The 15099-nt window shown below is 41.6% G+C and overlaps 2 protein-coding genes and 1 long non-coding RNA gene across 4 annotated transcripts; 1 reads left to right on the top strand and 2 right to left on the bottom strand.

The window, feature by feature from the left end:
* The first annotated feature begins 6 nt into the window (after window positions 1-6).
* On the top strand, window positions 7-10292 carry LOC139472352 (uncharacterized). The gene is made up of 4 exons (XR_011653880.1): window positions 7-46; window positions 1870-1957; window positions 8802-8890; window positions 10100-10292. It is a non-coding gene; the product is annotated as an uncharacterized lncRNA (long non-coding RNA).
* Window positions 1805-7442, bottom strand: LOC139472349 (mammalian ependymin-related protein 1-like). 2 transcript variants are annotated; one of them, XM_071254813.1, is made up of 6 exons: window positions 7272-7442; window positions 6053-6163; window positions 4771-4849; window positions 3600-3770; window positions 2677-2777; window positions 1825-1981 (listed from the first exon to the last, which is right to left on the bottom strand). In XM_071254813.1, the coding sequence occupies exons 1-6, from the start codon at window positions 7440-7442 to the stop codon at window positions 1916-1918; spliced, it is 699 nt and encodes a 232-aa protein (XP_071110914.1). In that variant the 3' UTR covers window positions 1825-1915. The 2 variants fall into 2 exon arrangements, with proteins under 2 accessions (XP_071110915.1, XP_071110914.1); XM_071254814.1 differs by lacking the exon at window positions 2677-2777 and having other exon boundaries at window positions 1805-1981.
* LOC139472350 (uncharacterized) lies at window positions 8767-12740 on the bottom strand. Its single transcript, XM_071254815.1, has 6 exons — window positions 12586-12740; window positions 11170-11280; window positions 10681-10759; window positions 10089-10259; window positions 9233-9333; window positions 8767-8914 (listed from the first exon to the last, which is right to left on the bottom strand). Exons 1-6 carry the CDS (start codon window positions 12727-12729, stop codon window positions 8849-8851), a joined length of 672 nt encoding a protein of 223 aa, XP_071110916.1. The 5' UTR covers window positions 12730-12740; the 3' UTR covers window positions 8767-8848.
* Window positions 12741-15099: the final 2359 nt, after the last annotated feature.

Raw genomic sequence — 15099 nt, 5'->3', positions numbered from 1 at the left:
GCACAAGCACTGCCGATAAAGACGTTTGCGCGGACCCCATTTTAAGGTATTCTTTCATTCCGTTCGCAGAGAGAGACATGCTTCTCGACACCATCGTAACTAAAAAACAAATGTCAGATTGTATTTTGAAAATATGAGAGTAAATTGTGCATTGGAACAAAGACAGTAAAATGTGTATTGGAACAAATGACAGACAATTGTGTCTTGGAATAACTGACATGCAAGTGAGTGTTAGAACAATGTCGAAGAATTGTTTGTTGGACAATTGTGTAACGGTGAGTGCGTGAGCTGTGTTAACGCCTCTTTTAATAGAATTACAGTTATATCACGGCCCGTCAGCTCAATGTGGGAGGTAAGCCGGAAGAGACGCAGGTGAAACACCCGAGCTGACAAATCTAGAAACATGATCGGGGCGAACCGGGATTTCAACCCACAATCAGAGGTTTCTGGCGTGCCCAAGGGACGCAACTCTGCATAGCGAATCGCGGCGCCTTAGACGAGTGGGCCACCCATGCCCCATTGTGTAACGGAACATCTGATAGACCGCTGTGTATTGAGAAAACTGGCAGACAATCGAGTATTATCAAAATATAAATAAATATAATAAATATCAAAATAAGAACGAAAATCAGACAATTGTGTATTGTAACGACTGACAGGCTCTGTATCGTGAAACAATTTACAGACAAATTGCTTTCTTAAACATCTGACATTCGTGTGTTGGACATTAATCAGACACGAATTGTATATTTGAAGAAATGTTGGATAACTGAGCATTATAATAAATAAAAGCAACAAAACCCACAATCATAAGAAGAGTGTAGTGAAGGCCTCCAACTGTATCATGTGCATTTGTTTATGAATCACCTCCAAATAGTGACACCAGGTATTCGCGAAAAGGTGAGCGTATCCTGCTCCACCGCTGGCACCCGTCACAAATACATGCAAAGGCAAGACAATTGATCACCTGAACGAACATATGGTACACGTCAAAATAGGGATTGCATCGGACATCATGTTGGTCAGAGATGACTCAGATTTGGAAATGTCCTCCACTTGTCACGTTCTGAAAGCGTAATAAGGCCTTGAAGGAGTCGTATGAGCTCTTTGAACTCTTCATTGAAAGAACATGTTCGTTTGTACCCAAAACCCAGCGAAATGTAGACACCAAAGGCTGGACACCTTACCAAGAATTTCTAAAATATTCGATTCTGTTTGGTCATGGATTTCAGATCACAATAATCACCTCTCATTGTTGATTGATGGCCGAATTTTGATATTCATAGAAAAATTCTTCTTTCTCAATCGTTGAAATAATGACTATTTAATTCATTGCAATTTACAGTTACAAAATTGCAGATATAACAATTCAAAATATGGTGGGATTGTGCAGAGACGAATATACGATAGACATTGTCTTAGAGTGAGTGAGTGAGTGAGTTTGGTTTTACGCCGCTTTTAGCAATATTCCAGCAATATCACGGCGGGGGACACCAGAAATGGGCTTCACACATTGTACCCATGTCGGGAATCGAACCCAGGTCTTCGGCATGACGAGCGAACGCTTTAACCACTAGGCTACTCGACCGCCCCCATTTCCTTAGAGAATGTATTTAAGGTTTCCTGGACTACAGAGAACTTACAATTTTTATTTTTTCTATATGCTGTCCCATTTGGCCCATGTGACAGTATAATAGTGACGCATATGACATGCCACTAGCTCGCGAAGCGCTCATGATATTAACCATTAGTTTGTGCCCCAAGCATTAAAAAACAATGACTCAGTCCAGTACTGTGTGTTATCAACTTCAGTGTATCGTTTAATATTTATTTCTGCAATTATGGAAAATATTCTTTTCCTCTTTACAGACAAAGAGCGTTGAGCGACGTCCCCAGCTGGTAGAGGAATGACCCACTACGGCACAGCGGACCCTCGGGGAAACGTGGAACCCAGGAGGTAAACGGGGGGTTTGTAGGTTCCCTGGCAACGAAAAAAAACTTATTTACATGAAATAACAATAATGTCATCTTAAAGGTCTGTAGGGTGAAAAACATCAAGACCATGTGACGGAATGTTGTCAGTAAAGAGATTGAGTGAGTGAGTGAGTGAGTTCGGGTTTAACGCAAAGGGACACAAATAATGACCTTCACTGCAACTGGTGCCGGATTTTAGAAACCTGTAGTGTAATTCCTAGCGTATGTGACTGAAGACCGCCTCCTTGGTCTAATGGTAGAGCGTCCGCCCGGAGAGCGGAAGGTCCGGGGTTCGATCCCCAGCCGCGTCATACCAAAAGACGTTAAAAGATGGTACTTGTTGTTACCCTGTCTGGCGCTCGGCATTAAGGGGCTAAAACAAAGACTGGTCGGCTCGGAGTCAGTATACTGTGTCTGAGTGGGGTATTCATGTAAAACTGCGGCATGGTATCTCAGTGAGCTGGCACTATAAATCGGCATCAGTCCGGACTGGTACATACAACCACACACAAACATACATACACGTGCATGCACGTCGCTATATAAGTGCAATAATCTTGGACGCGACGTTAAACCCCATTTCACCTCACCTATGTGGCTGAGTGTCCGTTTCGGTTTGCTGTTTTTATAGCAATGTTAACGAGGACGTACTCTAGTGCCCAGCAGCACGTCCAAAGATTTATGAGATATACTATGTACTACCTCCAATTTAGCGGTCTTGCAGGACGCTGGCAGCGTGAATACATCCGGGTTCTTGATACCACGGGTCGTGTTCACGATTTCAGAGGTTTGGAAGATTGGGTCTGAAGCACAAAAATATATGGCAGTGGCAAGGCGATGCACTCGGCAATATTCCAGCTACATGAGGGGCGGTCGGGTAGCCTAGTGGTTAAAGCGTTCGCTCGTCACGCCGAAGACCCGGGTTCGATTCCCGACATGGGTACAATGTGTGAAGCCCATTTCCGGTGTCCCCCGTCGTGATATTGCTGGAATATTGCTAAAAGCGGCGTAAAACCATACTCACTCACTCACTCCAGCTACATGACGGCGGTCTGTAAATAATAGACCAGACAATCCAGAGATTGACATCATGAGCACCGATCTATGCAATTGGGATAATGATAATGATATGCAGAAAGAAAACGGTACCAAAACTTTACAAGCAAACAAAGACTGTGGCGTTAAATCCCCAAAGACAAGCGACAGTTTTTCACCGCAGTCATAATCATAATGATAAACATCGATCTGGGGCCAAGTAAACCAGTGGTTGATAGCATGACAGTCTACGCCATCGGTTACCATGACACAGGACGAACTGATCAGGGTTATTCTGCCCCGGAATTCCTGCGAGGGTCGACCGGAAAGTATTAAATGGATAGCCCATTTCATAAGGTCAACATCTAATCTCTGAAATGCTCATATTTTACAGAAAAAAACCAGTTGTTTAGTTATCTATAAAAAGGTATAATAAAAAAGGAGCCAAGAGACTTTCTTCATTTTCAGAACCTGAAAAAGTAATTAGACGTCGCCAAATATTATAGACTTGCAGGGGCTTTTTTGGATATACATGTAGTTTTTTCAGGGTCTGTATGACCGTGTACCTATTTCATCGGTTGAATACTCACGGTCGTTGTAGTTGCCAAGGATCTGCTGTGAGGCGGGCGTTACAAATTCTATAAACAACTGCACGTGGTAGTTCAGGTCGTCCACGTGGCCGGCGTAGCCGTAGAGAAGCAGCTCATCGTCCTTCGTTTCGAAGCCGTACCACGTCCTCGCGAACATACACGTGAAGCTGCCTGAAGCCAAGACCACGTTCGAATGAAATTGTAATACCAGCTTCGCTCTTCGTTGTATCATAGTGTCATGTATACATTTAAATACGTTATATGTTTTATATATTATAAACAGATCTACCATTTGGAATGGTCTAAAAGCGATCACATGACAGTTTATCAAAAATGCGTTTGTGGCTCCGGCTAGGGAGGAAATCTGATGTTGACTTGAGCAACTAAGAACGATATATGCATCCCAAAATATGGTTGTCCCCACTTCACAGAGTGACGTGACGTGACGTGAAGTGACACAAAGGGAAATGAAGTGAAGTGAAGAGACAAGAACGTTGTTAAAGGTCGCATTCAGGGGGCACGGATGGCCCAGTCGTCTAAGGCGCCGCGATTCGCTGTGCAGAGTTGCGTCCCTTGGGCACGCCAGAAACCTATGATTGTGGGTTCGAATCCTGGTTCGCCCCGATTATGTTTCTAGGTTTGTCAGCACCATACCGGTGCTCGTGGGTTTCACCGAAATGGTAAACGTCTAAGACCTGCATCACTTCGGGCTTTCCTCCCACATTAAGCTGACACGCCGTGATATAACTTGAATATTGTTAAAAGCGGCGTTAAACCCAACTCACTCACTAAAGGTCGCAGTCAGCTATATTATATTCCAGCAAAATTACGGTGGCTTCCATTTAACGTGGAAATGTAAAAATAATGAACCAGACGAACCATGCCCTCAATTACACAAAATCAGATAAAGTCACAATCACGTGGTATTAGATATGTAATCCCACCCCACAGGATTTATAGTGTTTAGCCCAAGTGCAAACATTGTCACGAAAAATCACATACAAATAATAAATTTGTAATAAATTGTAATAAGCTCTAACATCTGACTAAATAAAACAACATAAAAGATAATTGAATTTGACATTAATTGACAACTCTATGAAGGGCCTGCGTTTGCGAGTTTGGGAGCTGCCACAAATTTATAATTTATGTACCGTATGGTAAGACTTACTTGGGAGGCAGTGAGGTGGAAAATCATTGACCAGATTTTCTGCATGACATTTTCCTTCTTCTATCACAAAAACGGTTTTCTGACAAATAAACACCAAAAAATAAAACATAAAACATCTCTGCAGTATTAAAGTGAACGATGTCTGACAGATGAAACTTCTACAGTAAACTACGGTTACAACGAACTCATAGGGACCACAAATTTTAGTTCGTTATAACCGTAGTTCGTTATAAGCATATATACAGCAAATGTACGGGACCCAAAAAACAGTTCGTTATATCCGCCGGTTCGTTATAAGCGTGTTCGTTATAAACGTAGTTTAGTGCATTACCATTGTTTCATGTTGGCCATTGTTAGCTGTACGGAAAAACTATGGAACCGTAAGTTTAACAGGGATATCGACTGATGTGATGAGTACATGCCAAGGTGTGGATAATCAACATAGAGCCGGTGTGGAAGTGACCCCTGAAGATCCGAGTAAGAGTAGGACTTCAGCAACCCATGCTTGTCGAAAGAGGTAACTAACGGGATCGGGCGGTCAGGGTTGCTGTCTTGGTTGATGCATGTAATCGTATCACAAAGGTGAATCGATGCTAACGATGTCAATCACTTGATTTTCTGGTCTACTTTGATTATTTACAGACCGACGTCATCTAGATGGAATATTGCTGAGTGCGGCGTTAAACAACAAACAAACAAAAGAATCAAATAGAAGTGAATTATGAAAACATATGAAGGCCACCGTGCTTATGAGTTGATGGACCTTATATTCATCTAACCATCTAAATCCGTCACCTGCTGATATAGGGACGCCATATTCATCTAACCATCTAAATCCGTCACCTGCTGATACAGAGACGCCATATTCATCTAACTATCTAAATCCGTCACCTGCTGATACAGAGACGCCATATTCATCTAACCATCTAAATCCGTCACCTGCTGATACAGTGACGCCATATTCATCTAACCATCTAAACCCGTCACCTGCTGATACAGGGACGCCATATTCATCTAACCATCTAAATCCGTCACCTGCTAATATAGGGACGCCATATTCATCTACCCATCTAAACCCGTCACCTGCTGATACAGAGACCCCATATTCATCTAACCATCTAAATCCGTCACCTGCTGATACAGAGACCCCATATTCATCTACCCATCTAAACCCGTCACCTGCTGATACAGAGACCCCATATTCATCTAACCATCTAAATCCGTCACCTGCTGATACAGAGACCCCATATTCATCTAACCGTGAATGAGACAAGACCGTCACCTGCTGATACAGGAATAGGAAGTCCTTCTGGAACTGATGACCGTCCTGGAACCCGGATGTAGAGGCAGCTATCCTACTGTTGTTGGCGTCAAACGAAAACTTGGTCGTACTCTGTCAGATTATAACTATTAGTATGTACAGTGAACTTGTGTGTGAGCTGACACATGTATATCCAAGACACAACTATGAACTGCTATGTTGTTCCGGATCACCTGTAATATTTCTGAATGTGGATACCAGTCACCAGTGGAACTGGACACACTGCATTCATGCCTTGTACCACCGTATTCAGATATTAACACGCCAGCCGGTCTAGCATTGTAGCATATATCTCACCAGAATCAATGTAGGATATATCATGGATCAATGTAAGATATAGTTCACAGGGATCCATGTAGGATATATCTCACCTGGATCACTGTGGGGTATATCTCACCGGGGTCAATGTAGGGTATAGTTCACCTTGACCAATGTAGAATATGTATCATGGATCAATGTAGGATATACATAGTTCATTTGGATCATTGTAGGATATATCAGGGGTTAGTGTTGGATATAGTTCACCGGGATTAATGTAGGATATATCATGGATCAATGTAGGATATAGTTCACCGGGATCAATGTAGGATAGATCATGGATCAATGTCGGATATAGTTCACCGGAATCAATGTAGAATATATCATGGATCAATGTAGGATATAGTTCACCGGGATCAGTGTAGGATAGATCATGGATCAATGTAGGATATAGTTCACCTTGACCAATGTAGGATAGATCATGGATTAATGTAGGATATAGTTCACCGGAATCAATGTAGGATATATCATGGATCAATGTAGGATATATTTCACCGGAATCAATGTAGGATATATCATGGATCAATGTAGGATATAGTTCACAGGGATCAATGCAGGATATAGTTCACCGGAATCAATGTAGGATATATCATGGATCAATGTAGGATATTGTTCACAGGGATCAATGTAGAATACATCAGGAATCAATGTAGGATATAGTTCAGAGGGATCAATGTAGGATATAGTTCACCGGGATCAATGTAGGATAGATCCTGGATCAATGTAGGATATAGTTCACCGGGATCAGTGTAGGATATATCACGGATCAATGTAGGATATATCATGGATCAATGTAGGATATATCAAAAACATGGATCAATGTAGGATATAGTTCACCGGGATCAATGTCATAATGGCTCACCTGGATCATGGTAGGTCTCCCTGCCTCCTCTGTCCCCGTGACAACAAACTGAAGCCCCTCCCACTGCAGGGGGCCACATATCTGGTAGATTTCACCATCAGCACTGAGCGACAGCAACACCAAAATAACAGCCGTCTTTAACATTTCTATTGTTAGCTGTCTGGAAGCCATTGTTATCTTATCAAGTAATGTCACAATCACCACCGTATAAACGGGTTGTTTAGGGTTTTCTTTGATTGTGTGATCGCACGTGCATCTCCCAACAATTACCGGAGCGTCGTAAGTAAAGAACATAGACAGACAATTGTGTATTGGAACAAATAACAGACATCTGTTTATTTGAAAATATGGCAGACAGTTGTGTATTGAAACAAAAGACAATTGTGTAATAGCACATCTTATAGACAATAGCTTGTTGATAAAATGTCAAGCACTGAGAATTAAAACAATCGATAGACAACTGTGTTTTAGAACATATTCAGAATATTTGTATTGTAACTGATGGACAGTTGTTCATTTGGTGTGAGTGAGTAAGTTGGGTTTAACGCTGCTTTTAACAGTATTCAAGTTATATCGCGGCGTGTCAGCTTAATGTGGGAGGAAAGCCCGAATTGATGCAGGTCTCAGGCGTTTACCACTTGGATGAAACCCAATAGCACGGGTATGGTGCTGACAAACCTAGAAACATAATCGGGGATAACCGGGATTCGAACCCACAATCATAGGTTTCTGGCGTGCCCAAGGGACGCAACTCTGCACAGCGAATCGCGGCGCCTTAGACGACTGGGCAACACGTACCTCCTGTTCATTTGGAAAAGTGACAGACAAATGAGTATTAATACAATTGACAGGAAGTGTGAGTTGTATCACTTGACTGACAGTTGTGTATTTGAACAAATGTAAGATGAATTTCGAAATATATGGACAGCACGCGCGCGTGGATTTGTGTGCCTGTGTGGTGTGTATGCGCGTGTGGTGTGTGTGTGTATGTGTATGCATGTGTGTGTGTGTGTGTGTGTGTGTGTGTGTGTGTGTGTGTGTGTGTGTGTGTGTGTGTGTGTGTGTGTGTGTGTGTGTGTGTGTGTGTGTGTGTGAAAGTGCGTGAAAGTGTGTGTGGAAGTGTGTGTGGAAGTGCGTGTCTGTTGTGAGTGTGTGTATGTGTATGCATATGTGTGTGTGTATCTCTGTGTATGTTTGTGTGTGTGAAAGTGCGTGTCCATGTGTGTGAGTGTGTGTGTGTGTGTTGTGTATTCGCAACACAACATGTTTTGGGCAAAATATTCCAACTTCCGGTCCTATTAGGATCGGACTTGGAGTTGGAATATACCAAATTACATACCCCTTGCTCATGATGTGCTCATATTATCAACCACTAGCCAGATGGTTCAAGCTCGATAATGTACAAGTAATCACAATGTAGCTTAGATAATGCCAACAGTTCATGAACACAACATGAACTCATTACAAATTAACTGTATCATTTATTATTATTTCTACAATCATTGAAAATGATATGTTTCCTCTTTGCAGACAAAGCACGTTGAGCGATACCCCCCAACTGGTAGAGGAAGGACCCCCTACGGCACAGCGGGCCCTCGGGGGAACGTGGCACCCAGGAGGTACACGGGGGTTTTGTAGGTTCCCTGGCAACGAAAAAACATCAGATTTACATAAAATAACCTTCATGTAATCTTAATAGGAGGGTAAGATTTTTAAATGTGAACAGAAATGTTCCAACGGGGATATCTGAAATTGTCTTCACACACTGTGTAAACGAGGGCAATGGAAACAGGGTGTTCAGTGTTACTAACCTGTGGCTGAAGGCCATGAGGTATATTTGCCAAATTTTCCTTCTTGGAACAAGGACGAGTAGAGATGTTAGCTATCCTGCCAAAACAATGTTGTGACAATTTGCGCATTAATACCAAGATTTGGCACCTGAAACATAGCTGTACACTTACCTGTGGCTTAGCGGTCTTGCAGGACGATGGCGGAGTGAATACATCCGGGTTCTTGATGCCACGGGTCGTGTTAACGATTTCAGAGGTTTGGAAGATAGTTTCTGAATCACAAAACAGAGATTTAAAAGTAGAACTCAGCAATATTCTAGTTGTATGATAGTTGTATAGATGGTCATTTGACCAATCCTCATTTGACCAATACCTCTGATTGACCAATCAGAATCGAGTATTTCTCAAATGCACGGTCGACTGAGTGAATGAAGCGCCCCCTTGGTGTAAGAATATACATCGAAGCGTCGCTTGTGCAATATACCAAACGTTTATTATCAATAAAGTTGCACGTTTTCTAGAACAAACATATGAATTTATGGAAATTGTGTTAAGGGCGAATTATACCGGCTGGGTAGGACATGGTTACCCTGTACGCGAACAACTGGTGTCATCACTGACTTTCAGTGATCCATTCATATACAGTAAACTACGGTTATAACGAACTCAAAGGGACTACTAATTTTAGTTCGTTTTACCCGTAGTTCGTTATAAGAATATATACAGCATAACTACAGCAAATAGTCGGGACCAAAAAGTAAGTTCGTTATATCCGTCAGTTCGTTATAAGGGTGTTCGTTTTAACCGTAGTCTGCTGTAATTATTACCGCCATTTTACCTTCTACTCCCAATGGAATCTGTTTCGGCGGATAATCGAGACTGGTTATTCTCTGTCGTTTACGTTTAATATTTACCATACTTTGACGGATTCACTATTTCTACATATACCATGGTTTAGCATCGACTCGAAGAAACAGAAAGATCTGTATTATTAACATATACCTCATCAGGTTACAAACAGGCTTACCGTTATTGTAGGTGCCGAAGATCTGCTGCGAAGCTGGCGTCATAAATTCGAGAAACAACTGCACGTGGTAGTTCAAGTCGTTCACGTGGCCGTCGTAGCCGAAAAGCCACAACTGATCGCCCATCTTTGGGAAGCCGTACCACGTCCTCCACCACGTCCAGTTGAAGTTACCTGTGGTAGAGGACCCCGTTCAGAATGCGTAACAATTCCAACCAATAAACCTTGAAAACATTCAGTGTCAAGTTTTCTAGATGTTGATCCTATATGGCTCTTTGTTTGTATGCCAAATAGATAATTATTTGTTACATTGCTGTAGAATAAGTAATCTTTATCCTTTTGCGATTTTTTAAATTTAGATTGTTCTTGAAGCGGTTACACCTCGTCGTATTGCAAGGTTCACTCAAGGGATTTTCTGACATGGGCCCTTTATATGAAAATTTCAAATATTCCAGAGATACGCCCATACAACTCAATGTTAAAATTCCCCATTGTATTTAAAAATGTGGGCCTTTTTCAAACTTCGGGGCTAAAAGCATGAGGCCCCACCCTAGAAACGTGAGTGAGAGAGGGCAAACGTGTTGTCCAGACTTACTTGGAAGGCAGTGTGGTGGAAAATCATTGACCAAATATTCTGCATGGCATCTTTCTTCTTCTATCACATAAACAGTTTTCTGCCAATTGAAAAGTCTTTTCATAATTTATGTTTAAAGTAAATATTAAAACTTGCTGACGAGAATGGAATGCCTTTAAAAGTATGTGATATGCATATTTATAACGTCAATGTAAATAATGTCTCGTGTCATTTATATGTAACTAAATACGCCTGCTGTTAATGAATTCAGAAAATGAAATAAGTGAGTTGTATACACAACTGGACTCTGAGTTGTGTTATCATCTAACAACATCATCGACTGACGTTATGGTCCCCATCCTGACGCTGCCAACTATTTAGTTGCTGCCAGAGTGACTGAAACGCTGTTCTACCCTAGAACCTATGAAGAACAGAGTTATGAGAATTATCTTATGGCCACCATACTTATGAGCTGTTCGACGCCATATTGAAGGAGACAAATTCCGTCACCTGCTGATACAGGAACAGAAAGTCCTTCTGGAACTGATGACCGTCCTGGAACCCGGATGTAGAGGCAGCTATCCTACTGTTATTGGCATCAAACGAGAACTGGATCGTATTCTGTTCAGGACAAAAGCAATGGTTTGTCGATTGATGAATAATTTAGTTTCCACTAACATACATTAAACACATACATGAAGTTGGGCATTGATGCTGGTGGGCACCTTGCACCACTGTATTCAGACAGGGCCCACCCTTGTGGTATATACATTATATTTCATCAATATGTTGGCACTTTTAGTCACTTAGCTTGTCTCCCTTTGGCAGTTACTCCCATAACAATCAGACGGCACCCACGCATTAGATGATCACATAGTTGATGGTTGACAACGGGCGCGAGGTATGCACGCATAAATACAAAATGTCCTTTACGACAGGATATAGTCAGTGAGCCTACCTGGACTGACGTGGGCTGTATCGACGAGGCTGAAATATCTAACCTGATTGACGTAGATTGAAATATCTCGCCTATATCACAGATGGCTGAAGTTTCTCATCTGTAGTACTGAAGGCTGAAATATCCCACCTAGATTAACGGAGGTTGAACTATCTCAATGCGGGCTAAAATATATCCAATGGATTGATGTGGGCTATGATGTAACCCATGGATTGCTGTGAGCTATGATATATCCCATGGATTGATGTGGGCTGAACTATCTCCCATGGATTGATGTGGGCTGAACTATCTTCCATGGATTGATGTAGGCTGAAATATCTAGAATGGATTGATGTGGGCTGAAATATATCCCCTGGATTGATGTGGGCTGAAATATATCCCATGGATTGATGTGCGCAGAAATATCTAGAATGGATTGATGTGGGCTGAAATATCTCCCATGGATTGATGTAAGCTGATATTTCTCTCCTGGATTGATGAAGACATGTATCTTTACTTGATCACTGCAGTAAATATCGTAGAATATAGCTCCCCTGGGTCGCTGTAGGATCTACCTCACCTGGATAACAAGAGCCTGTAGCTCGCCTGAAGAACTGATTCCTGTATCATAGATTACTGGGGAACATAGCTCTCCTGAATCCCTGTAGGATATATCTCATCTGTATCATTGTAGGATATATCTCACCCTGTCACTGAAAGATATAGTTCACCTGGATCACTGTAGCTTATAGCTCACCTGTAACACTGTAGGATATATCTCACCAGGATCAATGTAGGGTTAAGCTCACCTGAATAACTGTATGACATAGCTGGCCTCTATCACTGAAGGTTATAGTTCACCTGGACCACTGGGGATATAGCTCACATGGGTTACTGAAAGATATAGCTCACCTGCATCAGTGTAAGATTATCTAAACTTGATCGCCGTGCGATATATGTCACATGGATCAATGTAGGATATAGCTCACCTGGATCGTAATAGGTCTTCCTGCCTCCTCTGTCCCCGTGACAACAAACTGGAGCCCCTCCCACTGGAAGGGTGTGCATATGTCGTAGATATCACCATTAACACTGAACGACAGCAACACCAAAATAACAGCTGCCTTAAACATTTCCACTTTTGACGATTTGGAACAAAGAATGTCACTGTTATCTTATCAAGAAACAGACACTATCACTGCCGAACATCTATCTTTATACAGAGAAATTTACATAGCGACTATTAAACGAGCATCTGTGTTACTGAGTTTACGAAACGAGTGCCAGAATTCTTGCATTTCCCGATCCAGAGGGTAGTACATGAATTCTTACACGAATTTCGTTAAATCAGAATGACACACATGCTAGTGTATTAGTTTCTTTATTACAAATTATTTTCTATCCTTTTGAGCTCCACTTTAATAGGGTGCACTGAGCCCGACCGCAATATTAGAAAAACGCAATTGTTGAATGGTGTCACCGGTCTTCAGCTATGACGTCGTCTCTAGTGTGACGTCATTCCGACCTTACGTCACAACAATATTCGAATAACGCCAACAATGACCGCCCGGACGATGTAAACAATACCCTAACGCGCGTATTTGTACTTGTGCACGCGCGATTTTTATGAACTCGGTTATTTATAACCCTGTGGGTAATAAATATATTTTTCATATAATCGGTAGGTTTCTCTGCAGGATATAGCCAAACGAAAAAAAGAAATCCGTTGGGGTCGTATGCAGATAGAGATGCAAATATCAAAGGTCAAGTTGGGACTACTTTCAGTTTTTATAAACAAACATGGCGTCGCCCTCGTCATTCGGCGATCGTGTCAGAATTAACCATCGGGAATCTGGAGAAACTACTGGGATCATTGCTATCATTATCAAAAGAATAGTCAAATATGCTGAAAATCAGTGTCTAACTGTGGCGTAGCTAAGGCATTTTACAAGTTTGGGAGATATGAATTGTGAAACAATTTTGCGAGAAAACAAGCCAAGCGGGATCAGTTTCCGTATCTGTGCTTCTAGACCTCTGCGTCTTGGAACCTTTTCCACAAATTAAAACCGTTGGATTTGGCCGAAATATGTCCGATTGGTTACCTTGTTTCGTTTTGTCGATGTGTGTACAGCTGACTGCACTTCGTGGCGTTATAACAGGACCGGCCGACTGTCAACGACGTCTGACTGGCCGTGACGTCTTATAGACTAGTAGGGTAAGAGTAGCTTTCCTTTGATAAAGGACAGTTACTCTAGATGGATAGCCGCGAAAGTCAAGTACAAACAATTTGTGTAGGCAGTTCTTGTTTTGCATATATGTAGTTACGCCACTGTTAAGAACTGTATTGGCTACTGTCACTGTTCGACTGACATATCACTTACCTTCTGACGTAATATATATTAATGTGCACATTATAGTAAAACTTGTAACGTTTAGGTAATATTTGTGAGAGCTGGGAAGAGATTTTCGAGCAAAGAATTAAAGAATGACCTTATATGATAAAGAGGTTATCACGCATGTGTTTGAGGATTGTAAATATTCTGTTTTAGAAATAACCACTATGTATTAGGCTCTCCAAGGCTCACTAAATACAATGTTTATTCCTAACACAGGATATTTACCATCCCCAAACACACTCGCGTGATTACCTTTAAATAGGAGCATAGTAGCATGGAGGGGTACGGGTGGCCATGTTTTCTAAGGCACCGCGATTCGCTATGAGAATTGCGTCCCTTGGACACGCCAAAACAGTATGCTTCTGGGTTCGAATCCAGGTTCGCCCCGATATGTTTCTAGGTTTGTCAGCACCATACCCTCGTGGGTTTCACCGAAGTGGTAAACGTCTGAGACCTGCATCACTTCGGGCTTTCCTCCCATATTAAGCTGACACGCCGTGATACAACTAAAATACTGTTAAAAGCGGCGTTAAACCCAACTCACTCACTCACTTGCTAGTATGATGAAATTAATTCGTAGAATGGCGCTAACGTGCGCGTATTCGCACACGCACGCGCAAAAACAATCAAAAACAACAAATACAAGTATTCAGCCATGATAGAATAATATGCGTTTCCGATTGGTTCATTCCTAAGATGGGCTTGTCGGTTATCAGATATCAGTTCGCTGTATCCGTTATAGTTCGCTGTAGAGAGTTCGTTATATACGTAAATTTTATATGATATTATATAGGAGATAAATCTGGGATTTTTTAACAGTTCGTTGTATCCGTTTGTTCGCTATATACGTGTTCGTTATATCCGTGTTCTACTGAATTGTGTAGCAGGAGATTTACCTTGTGATATTAGAACTCTCCCACCTTGGGCGGCACTGTATGGGCGGCCATTCGGTCAAAAAATACAAAGTTTAAAAAAAGGACAAAAATATGCAATTAAGGTCAAATATTACGAATATAGAACTAAATGTTACTACTAAAGGTCAAAATACAATATTAATAGTCAAATGTTACGAAAAGACGTCATAAGAAAAGAAAGAACAATGTGTAC

This window comes from Haliotis cracherodii, unplaced genomic scaffold (genome assembly GCF_022045235.1).
Source record: "Haliotis cracherodii isolate W230 unplaced genomic scaffold, xgHalCrac1.p SCAF_24, whole genome shotgun sequence".
Taxonomy (NCBI): Eukaryota; Metazoa; Mollusca; class Gastropoda; order Lepetellida; family Haliotidae; genus Haliotis; species Haliotis cracherodii.
Note: the sequence above shows the minus strand (reverse complement) of the source record. Positions and strands in the feature narration are given on the sequence as shown.